Here is an 18014-nt window from a genome sequence, read left to right as displayed (position 1 = left end):
AAAATATAACTCTATAATCCATCAAATGCAAATTTCTGTATCAATGAAAAAATACAGAGAACAGTACATCATAGGTTTACCAAAGCATTAAGCAGAGGGGAAATTTTCCGTAATTGTTGCAGACATTAATTCCTGTCTATAGCCTTGAAAAGACTTATCTGATTAAAAAGTTTTATTGTTAATATTTGACAATTCAAATTAGTAATATTTATTGAGATGCATCTATAAGTACAGAAATATGCAATGTGAAGGAGGCAGAGATAAGTAAAACATAGTACCCTGATTTAAGAAGGTATCAATGTAGGAGAAACCAGATACAGTGCATATAAACACAAATGTCTCATAAGGATCTAGCCATTTCTACATTTCAATAAATTTTACCATTGCTACACAAAAGAAAACACTATTTTTTATCAAGGAAAAACGGATTTTAAAAAAAAAGAGAGAGAGAAGGGCTTCCCTGGTGGCGCAGTGGTTGAGAGTCTGCCTGCCGATGCAGGGGACACGGGTTCGTGCCCCGGTCCGGGAAGATCCCACAGGCCGCGGAGCGGCTAGGCCCGTGAGCCATGGCCGCTGAGCCTGCACGTCCGGAGCCTGTGCTCCGCAACGGGAGAGGCCACAACAGTGAGAGGCCCACGTACCGCAAAAAAAAAAAAAAAAAAAAAAAAAGAGAGAGAAGAAAATAATCAAGTGTGACATTTTAAAATGAATGGGGACAAATATTCAGACACTCAAAAAATAAAGTGACCGCCTACTATGGGCCAGAGGATTGAAAAGAACAGATCATTCTAGCACATACTTAAAACAAATGACATATATAATACTGTAGAATTTCTTTTCACAAACACTTGCAACTTTAAACATGTGTGACAAACTAAGATCTAGCATAGTTATATTCTACAACTTAATCCATTTTTTTTCTCCTTTGGTAACTGAGATTTGAAGCTCTGGATGACTTCCTCCATAGGAGATATAAGTATCAGAGTTTATAAGGTATTTTAAGAGAAATGACAGAGAGAAGTTGGATGGATGGGTCAGGATGCATGGGGTTTACAAGTTAGAAGATAAATCATGGTGTATGTTAACCTATGGCAAGTAGGTCAGGGCAAAAGCTGTTAGAAGGAACAGATAAGAAGGAATGTGCTGGTGGATGTGTCAGGAAAAGATTTTCCAGGATGAGCAGAATTATAGGAATGCCTATCAGATTATCTGTTCAAGACAATCTGTTCAGATTATCTGTTGAAAATGACTGCTAGAGAAAGCATGGGAATTTCAACTTAAGTGTAGTTTGCGATGTAATTTCAAACCATTAGATGAGAAAATATGGTTTCTTCATAAAGGCATGTTGAATTGGCAAAATGATAACAAAATGAAGTTGAACAGCTGATTCCCTAAAGCACACACTGTAACTTCTGATTAAGTATTTGCATCATTGAGGATTTCAAAAGCACATAATAAAATACTAGCAAATATATTCCAAAAGTACATTAAAAGAATAATACACTACGACAAAGAAAAGTTCAACTCAGAACTGCAGAGATGGTTCAATTGTAGGAAATCTACTACTTTTACGATTCAGCATATTGATCAAAAGAGGATAAAAAACCTCTTTAGAGAAAAATTATTATGGCAAAATTCTGAAAAAGCATTAATGTTATCTTTTATTCTTGATTTTTAAAGTATAATAAAACAGGAATCAGTATTTTTAAAACACTCATAAATAAGACTATTTCCTTTAAAAGATTTTTAAAAAAAATATACAAAAGGCAGTATCATACTTAAGGGAAACACTAGAAGCATTCTAATAAAATTAAAGGAGGAAAAAAAAATCCACTATCACTACTACTATTTAATAGCTTTTCAAAGATACTGCATGACACCTTTAAAGAGAAGAAAATAAAAAGGTATAAAACTAGAAAAAGAACTGATAAATTCGTCATCTTTTGCAGATGATATGACCATATCATATCTCTTGAAATCCAAGAAAATGAACTGAAAAGCTAATTATAAACAATGAAAGAATTCTGTACTATGGTTGGGGGACCAAACTAACATTAAAAAAGTGCTCCTTCATAGAGATATAAAGTAACATAGTAAAGTAATTCTTAATACAAACACAAAAAGAGAGAAATATAAAAGAAAGTTTTAATATTGAATATGAAAAATAATTATAAAGAAAACTTCAAAATGTTACTGAAAGCAAAAGCATTCCCCATTTTAATGATGGAAAGAGAAACTCAGAGAGGCAGAGTAAGTCTTCCAAACTTGCATAACTAGTAAATGGTGACAACAAAAGATGAACCCAGATTTGTCTGGCTCCAAAGCTCATCCTCTTTCTACTACCATATACTGCTGCAAGTTCAAGAAAGAGAGCCTCTGTAAGCAAATTCAGATGAAATCCAACAAGTCTTCACTATTTAATGTTTCTAATAATTTGAAAGTTCTATTTATAATCACTATAAATGTACCCAAGACATTTATATCCAATTAATGTGAACAAGTTAAAAAGAAATCAAAGAAGTTGCCTGAAATAAACTGTATTTGCTCTGTCAGGTCCTTGTGGTACGTTCTCAAAAGGACTGGGTACGTGTGCAATTCCCAGAATAGAGAAGATCCACAGTATTTCCCAGACCAAACTGAATAAGAAGGAGAGGGAAAAAAGCTGAGCCAAACTATTCAACCTGATCCTTTACTGAACCATGATCCCATGGCACCTACAGTTTGTCCCTGACCTTCTAATTCCCTTTGGTTACTCTGCATTTGTTTTTCTAACATCTTGATTAAACTCTTGGCACACGGAATATTACACTAAATACAAGACCCCTCTCTTTTGGCCTATCTGAATGGATCCTAGAATTCTTCTTCCTGTGTTGGCTTTTGGTTTTGTTTTGTTGATCCTGATCCCATACTTATCAGTTGACTATACTTAGTTATTACATTTCTCAAAAAGCAGTGGGAGATGGCTCTTACATGCTCTCCCCTAGATATCATCTATTATAACTATCTTCTCTCCTGAATTAAACCCTTTAGGATTTAGCATTCTACCATACTTTGGAAAAGGTAAAGGTGGCTATTTGAGGTTCAAAGAGAAAGTAAGGAAACAATGGTGAATGACAGCAAAACTACTACAGATCTAGGAGCAGGACTAAAGAAATGGGTCATGCTAATACAAAGTTATTTAGAAGTCAACTGTATGCCTATACAAAATGAGAGCATGTGATGAAGAGATTAACAAGAAAGGAACATCAGAAATGCTTAAAAAAAAAAGAAAAGAAACACTTTTAATTTGTAATACTTACCTTGGCTCTCAGTTCTGAAGGCCAATGACTCATAGTCATCAAAACTTTGGGAGAAGAAGGCTAAGTTATCCATGGTCTATAGCTGCTAGACCTATACACCATTCTACTTATTAGTCACTAGTTAGCTAGAGCCATCACACAAAGTACTGCCTGGAAAATCCCGTGAATTCAAGTAAGCCCTAACTTGCTGCATCTGTGAGCGGTTTCAGGATACTGAAATGCCAATTTCTCCAAGAGGCAGACACTTTACATTGTCCTGCAAAGCTCTTATGAATAGGAAGAAGTGATATGAGGGCAAATAAGAAGTACATCTTAAAAAGACAAGGGAGAATTTATCACAGAAGGAACTTCAGAAGTTCCTTTGCCTCTCAAAGAAAACAAACATTCCTAACATCCTTACCAGTAAACAATGTCCAGTGGTGCAAAGTAGTTTTTCATTATCAGGTCAGCAAAGTAAGCTTCTGTTTCCCGGCAGGCAGTTCCATTTCCAATCACCACTGTGCTGCAGCTTCAAGAAGAAACAGAATGAGAAACTGGATGAGATCAAGGCACGCTTCTAAATCAATCAGGAGAAAATGGACAGAATGCACGAACAGTATTATATGATGCTCTTATTCTCTCATACATCCAAGCAATCTCTCCACTATCTCACAGGGGCCACGCAGACTTATGTAGAATCAAAGACACTGCTCCTGCACTTGGTATTATAGGAGGCAGTGGAGAAATGTCTTATGGTCACACAATCTCAAGAATAGTCAGCTTTCTTCCCATCTAGAAGGAATGAAATTCAGACATGAGTAAGTAAACTCTGGAACATTCTAAGCCATAATAAAGAATTATGACTGAATTATGTGATATGTTTTCAAGTAATTTCTGAAGCTTCTCTAACTACTGCCACATCCATTCCTCAGATCCATGAAAAAGAAAGAAAGAGAGAGAGGGAGGGAGGGAGGAAGAAAGAAAGAGAGAGAGAAGGCCCAAACTGAAGAATTAAAATCTCACTTTTGGTCATATTACCACCTTTGTTTAGTGAAGGCGGCAGAGGAAGGGAGTAGCATTCCTCCAGAGTCTCCAAATGTAGAGTTCTCCAGCAATTTGCCCCAGCATTGTTTTACATGGTTCCTTTTCTAACACCAAGGCACTTCCCTTAATCCCTCCCACCAAATTACGGACTTCAAAGATATCTCTGATGGGCTGAGCCACTGAAATACTCAAAAGGTTACTTATTTTCATACTTGAAATTCAGCAAAAGCCTCTTTATTTTCTCTGCCTCTCGGAAGCCTTGTCCACAATGCAAGTATACCACATCAGTATGAAGTATCTGACCTTATGAAAAAATGAAAAGAAAAGGCCATTTTGTAAGAAATTACAAAACATAACACACCACTGATTTGATTAAGCAAGTTGAAATGAAAAGGGAACTGGTTCATCTTTTAAAATGCAGTCTGAATCTTTCATATTCCTTAATCAGATTCCCCCTTAAGCATTCTGAAATTTTGTTACCTCCAAAGTTATTAGAACTCTGTTTTGCTATACAAAAATCATTATCAACTAGATAATATGCCATGATACTAAAAGAGAAATGATTTTTAATAACACTTAACATCAAAAATAGTAAGAGCTGGGACTTGCCTGGTGGCGCAGTGGTTAAGAATCCACCTGCCAATGTAGGGGACATGGGTTCGAGCCCTGGTCCAGGAAGATCCCAGATACCACAGAGCAACTAAGCCCATACGCCACAACTACCGAGCCTGTACTCTAGAGCCCACAAGCCACAACTACTGAGCCCGCGCACCACAACTACTGAAGCCCACACACCTAGAGCCTGTGCTCAGCAACAAGAGGAGCCACCACATGAGAAGCCTGCGCACCGCAACGAAGAGTAGCCACCCAAAGAGCAGCCCCCACTTGCCGCAACTAGAAAAAGCCAGAAAACCTGCATGCAGCAACGAAGACCCAACGCATCCAAAAAATAAATAAAATTAAAAAATAATAGTAAAAGCTAACATTTACTGAATATTTACTATATATCAGTGAGTGTTGTAATACTATTCTGTTTCTTCCTTTGGGTTGTAGATATGTAAATTTCTTTACCTTATGTAATTTTTTCAGCTGCATACTTATGAACTGTGAGCTTCTCTGTACTATATTTCAGACAGAAATATATTTTAAAATTTGAGGGTAACTCCTAAAGAACAGAAATAATGAGCTAAGTGACCAAATTAGGAAGTTAGGAAAAGGACGACAGAATAATCTCAAAGGAAGTGGAAGGAAGAAAATAATAAAGTTAAAAAAGCAGAAATTAATGAAATAGAAAAAAAACATATAAAAGAGAGGACCAATGAAGCTTAAAATTTTAAATCACCTGTTAAGAAAAATACATACTTTTAGCTATACCAATCAAGTAAAAGAAAGGATGACACAAATAAATTATATTAGAAATGAAAAGGGAGTATAACTAGAGATTCAGCACAAATTTAAAAGATACAGAGAGATTATTATAAACAACTTGATGTTAATTTAGATTAAACGATGAAATGGATAAATTCTTGGAAAAGTCTTACCAATACAGACTGAAAATACATATGCATGTATGTATGTATGTGTGCATAAAATTTTAAAAAGAACCATTCTATAAACAATACAAATACAGTAAAGGATAAAAGCCATATGATAGCTCAATAGATTCAGGAAAAAACACTGACAGAATATACTTCCCGTTTATTGTAAAAATGCACAGCATGAAAAAAGAGCAACTCAGAACAGCAAAATCAAAAGCCCATGACTATATTTATAAAAAAAAAGTATCCCCACAAAACACAAAAGGTGAGCAGGTGGGAACAATGCACCAATAACCACCAAGACCAATGTGCATCAGCATTTCTGTGGGAGGAGGCACAGAGAAACAATGGAGTATCTCATGGACCTGAGATTGGAGGAAGCCTCAAAATGTCAGAAGGTACTTCCCTGGAAATCAAAACTGGCCCATTTGAGAATAGAAAGTAAAACTGGAAAAGACCTTTGCATACTGTAATTTATAGGTCAGTACAAAGGTTGCACAGTAAGTTCAGAAAGGACTGGAAAACTCTGATCTCTGAACTCTTGAAATTAACAAGTAGAACATTCTTTTCAAGACAAAACTCCACAGAGAAAAAACTGTTGAGCATCATATTCACATTGAGCAAGGTAAGGACAGTATATGGATAAAGGGGAAAAAAAGTCTAGATAAAAGGAAAGAAAGCAATAGGAAAGCAAATTTCAGAAAGTATAAGGTTATCTCTCTAACCAAATAGATAGTTTTTCTTCCCAATAGTTTGGAAAAAGTAGAAATGATAGTTCTAGAGATATACAGCTAGCCTTCCATCCTAAAAGTTGAGAAAAACTAATTTGATGTAAAACTAAGCAACAGAAAAGGATCATAGTCAAATTTCATATAGAATGACTATTTTTCAAATCAGGAAATAAAAAAGACTAGTATGATGTCCTTACAGAAAGATGTGCCCCAAAACAGAGGAAAAACTGTAACCTAATATATAAGAACAAGCTACCAAAAAAAAAAAAAAGATTAGAGAAAATGAGAATAAAATAAATCAGAATTAGAAATGTCAGAAGTAAGATGAAAGAACTTAGGAATGAATTAAATATGAAAGAAAAAGTTATTCTAGGAATGAAAACTTAAACCAAAAGAAACATAAGAAAAATGTAAACAATCAAAAAAATTAAAAGGTGAAGAAGTTCACCACAGAACTGTAATCTATTTTTTATAAATACCAAATGGAAATTCAAAAACTTAAAAACATAACTTAAATAAATAACTCAATGGATGGATTTAATAGCACATTAGACATAGCAGAATAGAGGATTAATTAACTTAAAGACAATCAATAAAAAATAAAAGAATTGAAAATAGAAGAGGAAATTGAATGGTCTAAAATACACGTAATTAGAATTCCAGAAAGAGATGCAAGAAGGTCTACAAACCTCAAGCAGAATTCACGTCCCCTTCCCTCCAAAACAAATAAATAACACACACACAAACAGCTAAGCATATAAGAAAACTTCTGAAAGCCACAAAGAAAAAATCTTAGCAGGCAGAGGAAAAAAGTATCACCTTCAAAGGAGCAATAATAAGATTTTTGTCTGACTTCTCAACAGAAACTGTAAGAGCCAGGAAAAAAAAAAAAAAAGAAAGAAAGAAATGACATCTTTAAAGCACTGAAAATAACTGCCAATCTTGAATTCTACACCCAGCAAAAATATTTTTCAAAACCGAAGGCAAATCAGAAACTTTCAGACAAAAAAAACGGGACAATTTGTCACTAGCTGATCCACATTAAAAAGAAACAGACTAGAGTTTTAGGAAGAAAGAAAGTGATCTCAAATGGAAACACAGAAATGCAGAAAGAAATGAAGATAACAGAAAGGGCAAATAAATGAGTAAACAGGAAAAAAAATACTGACTGGACAAAACAATAAAAATGTCTCGTGGTATTTAAAATATACACAGAATCAGGACTTCCCTGGTGGTCCAGTGGTTAAGAATCCGCCTTCCATTGCAGGGGACGCAGGTTCAATCCCTGGTTGGGGAACTAAGATCCCACATGCCACGGGGCAACTAAGCCTGTGAGCTGCAACTACTAAGCCTGCGCACTCTGGAGCCCACGTGCCACAACTAGAGAGAAGCCCACGCGCAGCAACTAGAGAAGCCCGTGTGCCACAACAAAAAGATCCTGCATGCTGCAACTAAGACCCAATGCAGCCAAATAAATAAATAAATATTTTTTAAAAAACAAAAATAAAATATACACAGAATCAAAATGTATCATATATAAATGCATTCAGTATAAACAGAAGTTGATGGTGGATAAGCAGAGCTATTAAAGTCTGAGCCCAGTTAATCCTCAATATATCCATTGTGACCTAGGAAAGGGCATAAATGATAGTAAATGTTGACTGAGTCAACAAACAGGCCTAACAGGAAGCTTCATCCTGATTCCTATATCCCTTTTTGTGAGAAAACCATCTTCTATTCATTCCTTGAAAATTAGCATTATTTCCAAATCCTCAGGAAGTATATGAAGTGAAATTTATGACCAACCAAACAACTTCTATATAAAATGCTGAAAGGTATGCTTACTGGTAGGAGAAATTATAGCTAATTTGCAACCGTGTTTATAACCGGGATCCACTCCCATCAAGGTACGCCCTGGGACAGGGCTTGTTAAAAGGAGCTGACGAAGGTTCCGTCCAAACATCATTACTGACTCTTTCTCTGCATCTGATGTTAGTTTGGCTCTTTAGAAATAGAAAAAGAAAATAAAAAAGATAAAGTATTCAGTTTTCATTCATTCAAATTTTCTTCTGGAAAAAGAACACAATTATTCCTTATTGGAGCATTCATTATAACAAAATAACTTAAGAGAAAAAAAATCACATACAAAATTATATTGAGTCTCTTTTTGCTAAGCTCAGTAATGCAGATACCTCAAACAATTTTGTGGTATCAGACCTGCTGAGTTTGTCATACCTACACTCCTCTATCTGCTCACCCTTATATAAGAAATCTACATGCATAAGTATCTGTGTATATGAGAGAGACAGGGTGTATAAAGATTTGGACATTACATGGGATGTCAAAGTTTATCAGCTGATTAAAAATATAAACACATAATTAGTGGTCAATTACTGAATCATAAGTAGCCTCCTCCAACAATGCTTAGTTTTACACCCTCACCTATATATATCTCAAGGCCATCTTCTCACTTTATTCCATTCCCCACATCTATCCCCTCGTCATTCTCACAGTGATGTGACATGACCACAGATATTAATACCAGTCCAGAACCCTGTCTCACATAAAAAATTTCCCAATTTTATCCAGAGAAGCTATAAAAGTCTAATTTTCAAATTTTTTCTAGGATAAAAAAATATATCTCTATTGGACTTAAAGGCATTTGGAAACTAAGTTTTACACCATTTGCCTATTTAACAAGAGTTATTAACATACTATCTCCTGAAACTCAAAAGAATTTATTAAAAGTATGTCTTCTCTATTAGACCAGGTTAAAAACAAACTGCATGCCAATGGCCACAAGAGCAAAAGCAATTCAGGGCACATTTCTATCAGCGTTGAGGTAAAATTATCTACATATCTAAAGGCACATACAGCTAACCAACATTTGTTTTCCTGGCTTAATTCAGCTTCTTACGGCTTTTCTCTCATCTTCTCTAATATTTCACTGTCATTCTCCCTGCATTCAGCCAAGCAACATGAAGATATCATTTCAGGTATTTCTAAATCTTCACGTTTAACTTTATTTATTGAGTGAGCACTTGTACTCAATCTTATATAAAGTACTGTGATTGATGTAAGAGATACAAAGCTGAAAAAATCCCTACCCTGAAGATCACTGTCTAGTGGAAGAAACAGAAAAATAAACAGATGAGTATAACACACGGTAGGGATAGCTAAATTAGGATAACTTTCTAAGAGATGTCTTCTCAGGTGAATCAAGAAGGATAAGTAATAGTTAAGCAAACAAAGGCAGGGATAGTAGCTGAAGAGCATTGAGAAAACACTCTGGGCAATAGAAGCAGCAGATGTCAAAGCTCATGGCTTATTTATAGAAAAGGCAAGTAACTTCATATGATAAAATAAAAAGAAATACCAAGACAAAGGGCTACAGAGGAAGAAAAACACAGACCACAAAGGGTTATTCTAAAGAGCTTGGATTTTATCCTGGAGACAAAGAAGATCCATTGAAGGACTTTAAGTAGAAGAGTATGAAATAATCAGATGGGAATTTAAGGATGGCAATGTGGAATATGTATTAGAAAATACAAGACAGAGATCACTATGATCCTAGTATAGTAATTCAGACAAGAAATGATGATAAACTGAACTAACCATGGATATACTTTCTCCTAGTAAAGATGGAGATAAAGAGGAGGCAAAATTCAAGATATAATAAAAGATGGCACAATAGACATCACTTGGTAATACTGATAATGTAGTTTTGATGAAAGAGGTATGTGTGAAAAATGACACAGGGATGAAAGATCATGACAGTCATGGAAACAAAAATGCAGAAGTAGACTCTGAATCTTATATAGTCAACTGAATAAAATGGGTGCAAAATAATATAGTCTATTTGATCTCTTTTAATACACACATATGAATGGAGAAAAGTCTAGTTAACAATGGCTATCTCTACGTGGCGAAATTATATGGGTTTTTTTTCCTTTGTTTTACTGATTCTTTCAATTTTTCTGCATTTGGACAAATTTCTTTTTAATTAGAGAATTAAAGTAATTTAATTACTTTAATAAATCAATTGAGGGTTTTCCCCCTCAACTGCTGTTTCAGGTAATTACAAGTATTTCTATGAAGAGACACATCTGTAGACAATGTCTGCAAACCAACTTATGGAATGAAATAAGACATATTTTTTAACCACAGGCATTTTAGAAAAAGGGGAGGAAAGTGCTCTTGCTTGCCACTGCTAATGGAAGTCGGAGAATTATACGTTAAATAATCCCACAGCAAACTGCACACATTAAATCTCAATGAAATTATTCCACAAGCAGTAAAGCTATTCACATCAAATATATGCAAAAATGTCAAATGCACCACTGGACATTATATGCGACATGAGAACACGAGATAAAAGGATGAATCAAGAGAATGAATGATTTTGATAAAAAAGAGGTTGGACAAAGGAGCTATATGTCCTTTTTAATAGTACCTGCTCACTCCTTACTCTAAATGCCTCCAAAGTCAATGGCCAAGTCCAGTAAAAGAAAAACAGACAAACATAAAGGCTGCTATAAATTCTAGTGAGGCTGAAGAGATGGCTAGAAATCTATAGTTTCCAGGTGACCCTTGCTGAAACACTAAATAAGTGGGAATGAAGAAAATCTATAGCAAATAGAAAGGAATATATGAAGGCATGGCTGGTGTCTAAACATTGACTACCAAGACAAAGGCTAGAGAGAAGCAGGAAAGAGGGTTTTTGCCTCCCAACATTTCTGTCCACCTCCTCCCCTAAAAACAATTCGGTACCTCACCTCTTTTGCAGTTCTTTGTAACCTTTAGTTCTTCTGCTAGTCCATTTAGATGGTCACCTTAATAATCTCCTAATATTTGTTCATCACTGCTGATAATTATTCATTGAAACAACTCCGTCTGCTAATATATATTAGCTTTCTCTCATAGTAATACATTCATCACGTGCTCCCCTGATATCCTTATGCTTTTTTTGGCTCTTTTACCTCTAAAACTGCTGCCAACTAACTTCTCCATTAACTTCTTAGTTTGTTTCTCCCAAGCCAAATCTCTCATCAATAAAACCATTTGTTTGGCTTGGATGTCAAATTGCAAGACTAGTATTGCAGAACTGGAAGGGGTACACATTAAGTGGTCAAGATTTGAAAAGTATACTGTAATTAAGAGCTGTGTTTTGTGATCTATGCATGTGAATGCCTCTACAGATTGAAATCTATGCTTAAATTTAAGACTTTGTGATTATGACTCAGTTCTTTTGATTGGTTAATGGATCAACAAATATTTACTACACGCTTTAATGGGCCTATTACCATACATAAAAGTAAACAGTCCAGATAGTTAAATAAGACAAGATGCATACCTGAACTCTCTACAAAGGAGAGGATAAATAAGGCGTTTAAAGGAATCATCCAGTGAGTTGTATAAGATCTTCATTAACTCTGGCCTTGCAAAGCCACGTGGTCTCCACCTGCAAAAAAGAAAAGCCTGTACTAAAACTGATGTAACAATAATAAGGCCATAAAAGGGCTCCTGGAAGAGCAGAGAGGAAGTGGAAAAGGGGAGAAGAAACTTTATTGAATCCAAAGTAACATAATCTGTAAGGAGAGACAGTGATGTCTGAAAATTATTACTATGACATCTGGAGTTCTTATTTTTAAAAACCTGGTAACCATGGTAACACATAAAACTTAAGGGAGGAAAAAACTTTCCTATTCTGGGGAGAGTCCCCAAGGCATTATTAATAATGGTAAAAATTTTTAAGATATGAGAAAGTCACCAAAAAATTACTGAACCACTGCTATAGACTGAATTATGTCCCCTAAAATTAGTATGTTGAAGCCCTAACCCTCAAATCGGATGATATTTGGAGACAGGGCCTTTGGGAGGTAATTAGGTTTAGATGAGGTCATGAGGGTAGGGCCCCCATGAGAGGATTAGTGAGTGCCCTTAAAAGAAGAAATATCAGATACCCCCTTCTCTCTCCCCCCACATCAGGTGAGGACATAATGAGAAGGCTGCTGTCTGCAAGACAAAAAGAGGGTTCTCACCAGAAACCAAATCAGCCTGACCTTGATCTTGGACTTCCAGCCTCCAGAACAGGGAGAAAATTAATTTCTGTTGTTTAAGCCACCTAGTCTATGGTATTTTGTTATGGCAGCCGAAGCTAAGACAAGCACTATGTCCTTCTTTTTCCATTTCTTAATCTCTTCCTGAGAGTCAAAGTAGATTGAGCAAAGGAGAAACTCTGTTCTAACCTTTGCCTCTTGTCATCCTTGAGTAGAACTCACTCTATTCCTCAGGTTGTACTGTTCTACTAGGCAGTGTATCTGCATACATATTGATAAATATAAATGCCAGAGAACCCACTGTTAGTAGAAACTGGAGAAAGAACAGTAAGAGAAAAACACAAGCTAAAAAGGACAAATTCAGTCCTACCACTTCTGTGTTCCCTACTTCTACAGCATCTCTGCCCATGTCCTTCAATGGCTCTTGAATAGAAAACATTAATATTTTATCAATGGTTCCTAATAAACCATTAATATACTTCAGGGACACTGTCATCTCCCTTACTTATAATGTGATACACCAAAGGCTACATAATAATAACTAATTGAATCTCTTCCACAGAAGGGTATTATTTGAGTATAGTTTTGTTTTTTAACTTGAATGAAAGTGCTTTTAGGCAGGTCATACATCCTTCCTTCCATCCAAATCCTTGTTTCTCCCTACTGTCACCTATACCCGAGGGCATGAAACGTAGGGAGAACTAGGATATGAATTAGAAAGTTATTAATATTATTTTGTTATGTTACAGGCATACCTTGGCGATACTGTGGGTTTGGTTCCAGACCACCACAATAAAGTGAATATCACAGTAAAGTGAGTCACATGAAGTTTTTGGTTTCCTAGAGCATACAAGAGTTATGGTTATACTATAATGTAGTCTATTAAGTATGTAATACCATTATGTCTTAGAAAACAATGTATATACCTTAACCAAAAAAATAATGCTATTGGAAAAATGGTACCAATAGATATGCTCAACACAGGGTTGCCACAAACTTTCAATTTGTAAAAAAAACAAAAAACCCCAATATCTGTGAAGCACAATAAAGCAAAGTGCAATAAAACTTATAGCTGTGTTGTTGTTATTAATTGGGGAAATTCAATGTCAAACAAAGACATCCCAGAAGAAACATCTGAGACGGCTTTAAAAAAATGAATTGTGGTTTACCAAGTAAGACAAAGGAATAAAAGCATTCTGGGAAGAAACCATACCATATGTAAAAGCTTAGAGGCATGAAAGAGCATGATAAGCTCGAGTAACTAGAAGCAGATTAGTAATACAAGGGCATAAAGCTGCAGGATCAGGTTGCGGGGTAGATGAGGCTAGAAAGTATGGCAGTAGGCAGATTACTGAGGCTCTTATCACCATACTCTGGAGCTTGGCCAGTTAGGAGAGAACACAGATAGCCCTGGGTCATGGGACAATACACTAGGAAAAGAGTCCTTAGAGGCAGGAAGGCCCTAAAGGAATGATTCTTATAATGAATCTATCTGATGTCTGCTGGGGGGGTCAATTCCCTTTAAAGCCAAACCAAGGTTTCCACATTGCTTGTAGGAAAAAACTGGAAATCTTTAACATTAGATACCCAATTTCTCTCGAAGCCCCAGTAGCCTTCCTTAAACCTCAAGGTTCTCCTGTGGCGTGACTGCTCACCTCCCTGGAACAGAGTGCTGTAGGTCTATTTTATAACTAAGGATGCCTCAATTATACTCATTCACAGTGACCTTAGACCACAGACCCAGCTATACTCACTTCCTGCATTACAGAAACTCCTTTTTCTTCCTCACCCCACAGCAATTTCTATCTCTTGACTGGCTTCCTGTGATCTATTCATTTAGCACTCAAAGGGACCTGAAACAGTATAGCGAAGCCACAGACCTTATTACTTCTAAACTTAAAGGAAATACAATGGGTTTCCCTTACAGGGTATCACTGTAAAACTTGATTCTTCCTCTAATTCAATAGTTAAACACTGTTGAATAAAACTAAGAAGGACCTCACTTTAACTAAATTTCACAATACAAAATACATGCTATGTAAGATGTGCACAATGAAGCATACAAATTAAGACAGAGGTCACAAACTCAAATACCTACAGGGGGTCAGGAAAGTACTGTAAACAAATGAATAAGACCCAGGGCCTATATGTATGTTTTTGACAGAGACATGCTTTATTCACCCATTACAGACAAAGAAATATTCTCCACTTTGGCAAAGAAATATATTCCCCCACATTCGGTATCTATAGATAAAGATAGGCTCTCTCCATCTAGCTTTCATTTTCCCACATTTAAAATAAAAATGGATACAGGATATAGTTCCCCTTAAATCTACCACAAGAAAAAAGCAGCACCATTTAGTGTAGCATTTTCTCAAAGTGATATGACAGACATTTGGGGACAGGATAATTTACAAGACTATCCTATGCATTGGCACTAAAAGCTAGTTTTAAAAAAGAAAAAAAGCTAGTAGCCAGCCTCAGTCATTCACTTGTTATTCATATAATATCTGATAAATTAAATTTTTGATTCAATTATCCTTAATAAACAAAACATTTCAGATATACTATATACAGTATGTTTCTGTTAATTCATTTTTCATAAAAGAAAATATACTCTTTATAAAAGATTCATATGGTACAGGATTACAGTAAAAGTCTCTCTCCCTAGATATAATCACTATTAATAATTCTTAAGTACTTCCCAGATATTTCCTATTTAAACATACACAACATATGTACTTTTTAAATTAAAATAATTTTTTTAACATCTTTATTGGAGTATAATTGCTTTACAGTGGTGTGTTAGTTTCTGCTTTATAACAAAGTGAATCAGCTATACATATACATATATCCCCATATCTCTTCCCTCTTGCGTCTCCCTCCCACCTTCCCTATCCCACCCCTCTAGGTGGTCACAAATCACGGAGCTGAGCTCCCTGTGCTATGAGGCTGCTTCCCAGTAGCTATCTATTTTACATTTGGTAGTGTATATATGTCCATGCCACTCTCTCACTTCGTCCCAGCTTCCCCTTCCCCTCTCCGTGTCCTCAAGTCCATTCTCTATGTCTGTGTCTTTATTCCTGTTCTGCCCCTAGGTTCGTTAGAACCTTTTTTTTTTAGATTCCATATATATGTGTTAGCATACGGTATTTGTTTTTCTCTTTCTGACTTACTTCACTCTATATGACAGACTCTAGGTCCATCCATTTCACTATAAGACACTATATCCATTGCCTGTCACTGTTTTTGTTTTTGTTTTTTTTAACACAATGGACATCTTTCCATTATCAGTACACATAGATCTCAATATAGCATTTTAAAAATGAAAAAAAGAATATTCTGTAAAAATCTATAAACAGACCTGTTTTGGATGCACCACCTACAGAACTCATTCTTCACTCCATCAGAAATGTTAACCTTGACCGTCAGTATCTTCAAATTTTCTCCACGGTTAATTGCCAGAATCTGAGTGCAAACATATATGACAAAGACTGATGATCCACAAAATATATAAATGATCAATTTAACCAGTCAATATTTGTGAAACAAACTGGGTGGTTATCCAGCCTAGAGCTATATCAATTTTGTATTCATTTATTTACCAAGAATGTATTCAAAAATAATCATTTCTTTATATTTTTTTCAAGTATTTTCAAAATAAAATACAGGTACAAAGCCTATAATAGTCACAGGAAGAGACAGTGTTGATCTAAAAATCTCATTTCAGATCCTACTAATTGAAAGTTTTTGATCATCTAGAGTTAGAAGGATATACTTTTTATATTTGTGAAAAAACATTACTAAGATAAATACAAACATGGAAATTTCTAAGTGGAATATTTAATAACTACTGTTACCATTTATTGAGTACTTACTAATTGTCAGGCCCATCTAAGCACTTTAAATACATTAACTCATTTATCTTCAAAGCCACCAGTGATGTATGTATTAACATCTTACTCTTGTATGATAATTTTTCTAAGACTAACTTGTCCTAAATCACAAAGCTAGCAAGTAGCAAAGGAGGAATTTAAATGCAGATCGACCTGTCTCTGCTTTTAATTAATATATTAAAAGAACAATTGTTTTAAAACACATTAAAAACACTCCTTAAAGAAAAGCAAACAAACCTAAAGCAAGAAGAAGAAAGGAAATAATAAAGAACAGAGGGAAAATTAATAAAATAGAGAATAGAAGAACAACAAAAAATATCAACAAAACCAAAAGTTGGTTCTTGGAAAATATCAACAAAATTGACAAACCTTTCACTAGAGTGACCAAAGAAAAAAGGGAGACATCCCAATTATCAAAATCAGGAATGAAAGAGGGGCCCTTAATAGGAATGTTATAGAAATAAAAAGGATCATAAGAGAATACTATGAACAACTGTATGCCAAATTAGATCACTTAAACAAAATGAACAAATTCCTAAAAAGACACAAACTTCTAAACTAGAATAAAAAAGAAATAGAAAATTCAAAATTATCTATAACAAGAGATAGAATTAGTAATTTTAAAATTTCCCACAAGGAAATACCCAGGCTCATATGGCTTCACTGCTGAATTCTACCAAACATTTACAAAAGAATTAATAGGAATTCTTCACAAACTCTTCCAAAAATACAACAGAAGAAAAAACTTCCTGACTCTATTTACCCTGTTCTTGCAAGAACACTGCAAGAGAAAAGTAAAGACCATTGCCTCTTATGAATATAGATGTAAAATTTCTCAATAAAATACTAGTAAACTAAACCCAGAAACATATAAAAAGAATTATACACAAGGATCAAAAGGGATTTATTCCAGAAAAGCAAGGTTGGTTTAACATCCAAAAAAGAAGTAATGTAATACATCATAACTATAGAATAAAAACAAAAATTACATGATCATTTCAAGAGATGCAGGAAGAATATTTGAGAAAATTCCAGCAGTTGTTCATGATAAAAATACTCAAGAAACTAGGAAGAGAAAGCAAATTCTTCAACATGATAAAGGGCACATACAAAAACTCCACAGATAACATAATGTTTAATAGTGAAAGACTGGATGCTTTCCCTCTAAGATTACAAGGGTGTCTCCTCTTGCACTTCTATTCAACATTGTACTGGAGGTTCTATCTAGGGAAATTAGGCAAGAAAAAGAAATAAAAGGCCTCTAGATTGAAAAGAAAGAAGTTAAAACTATCTCTATTTGCAGATACTATGATCTGTATACAGAAAATCCTAAGGAAACCACTATAAAACTATTAGAACTAATAAGAGTTCAGCAAGGTTGCAGGATAATCAATTTCTACACACTAGCAATAAACACCCTAAAAATAATTTTTTTTAATTCCATTTACCATACCACCAGCACAAATAA

The 18014-nt window shown here is 35.0% G+C and overlaps 1 protein-coding gene across 1 annotated transcript in view; it reads right to left on the bottom strand.

The window, feature by feature from the left end:
• Positions 1–18014, bottom strand: part of SRBD1 (S1 RNA binding domain 1) — a 222481-nt gene that overhangs the window by 167310 nt on the left and 37157 nt on the right. The window contains exons 9-13 of the mRNA XM_065891116.1: positions 16015–16118; positions 11945–12052; positions 8437–8594; positions 4535–4625; positions 3700–3807 (exon numbers count right to left, since the gene is read on the bottom strand). Coding sequence (XP_065747188.1) covers positions 3700–3807; positions 4535–4625; positions 8437–8594; positions 11945–12052; positions 16015–16118 — 569 coding nt within the window. The remainder of the gene's footprint in view (positions 1–3699; positions 3808–4534; positions 4626–8436; positions 8595–11944; positions 12053–16014; positions 16119–18014) is intronic.

This window comes from Phocoena phocoena, chromosome 14 (assembly GCF_963924675.1).
Source record: "Phocoena phocoena chromosome 14, mPhoPho1.1, whole genome shotgun sequence".
Classification (NCBI taxonomy): domain Eukaryota; kingdom Metazoa; phylum Chordata; class Mammalia; order Artiodactyla; family Phocoenidae; genus Phocoena; species Phocoena phocoena.
The sequence above is the reverse complement of the archived record's forward strand: the minus strand, read 5'-3'. Positions and strand labels throughout refer to the sequence as shown.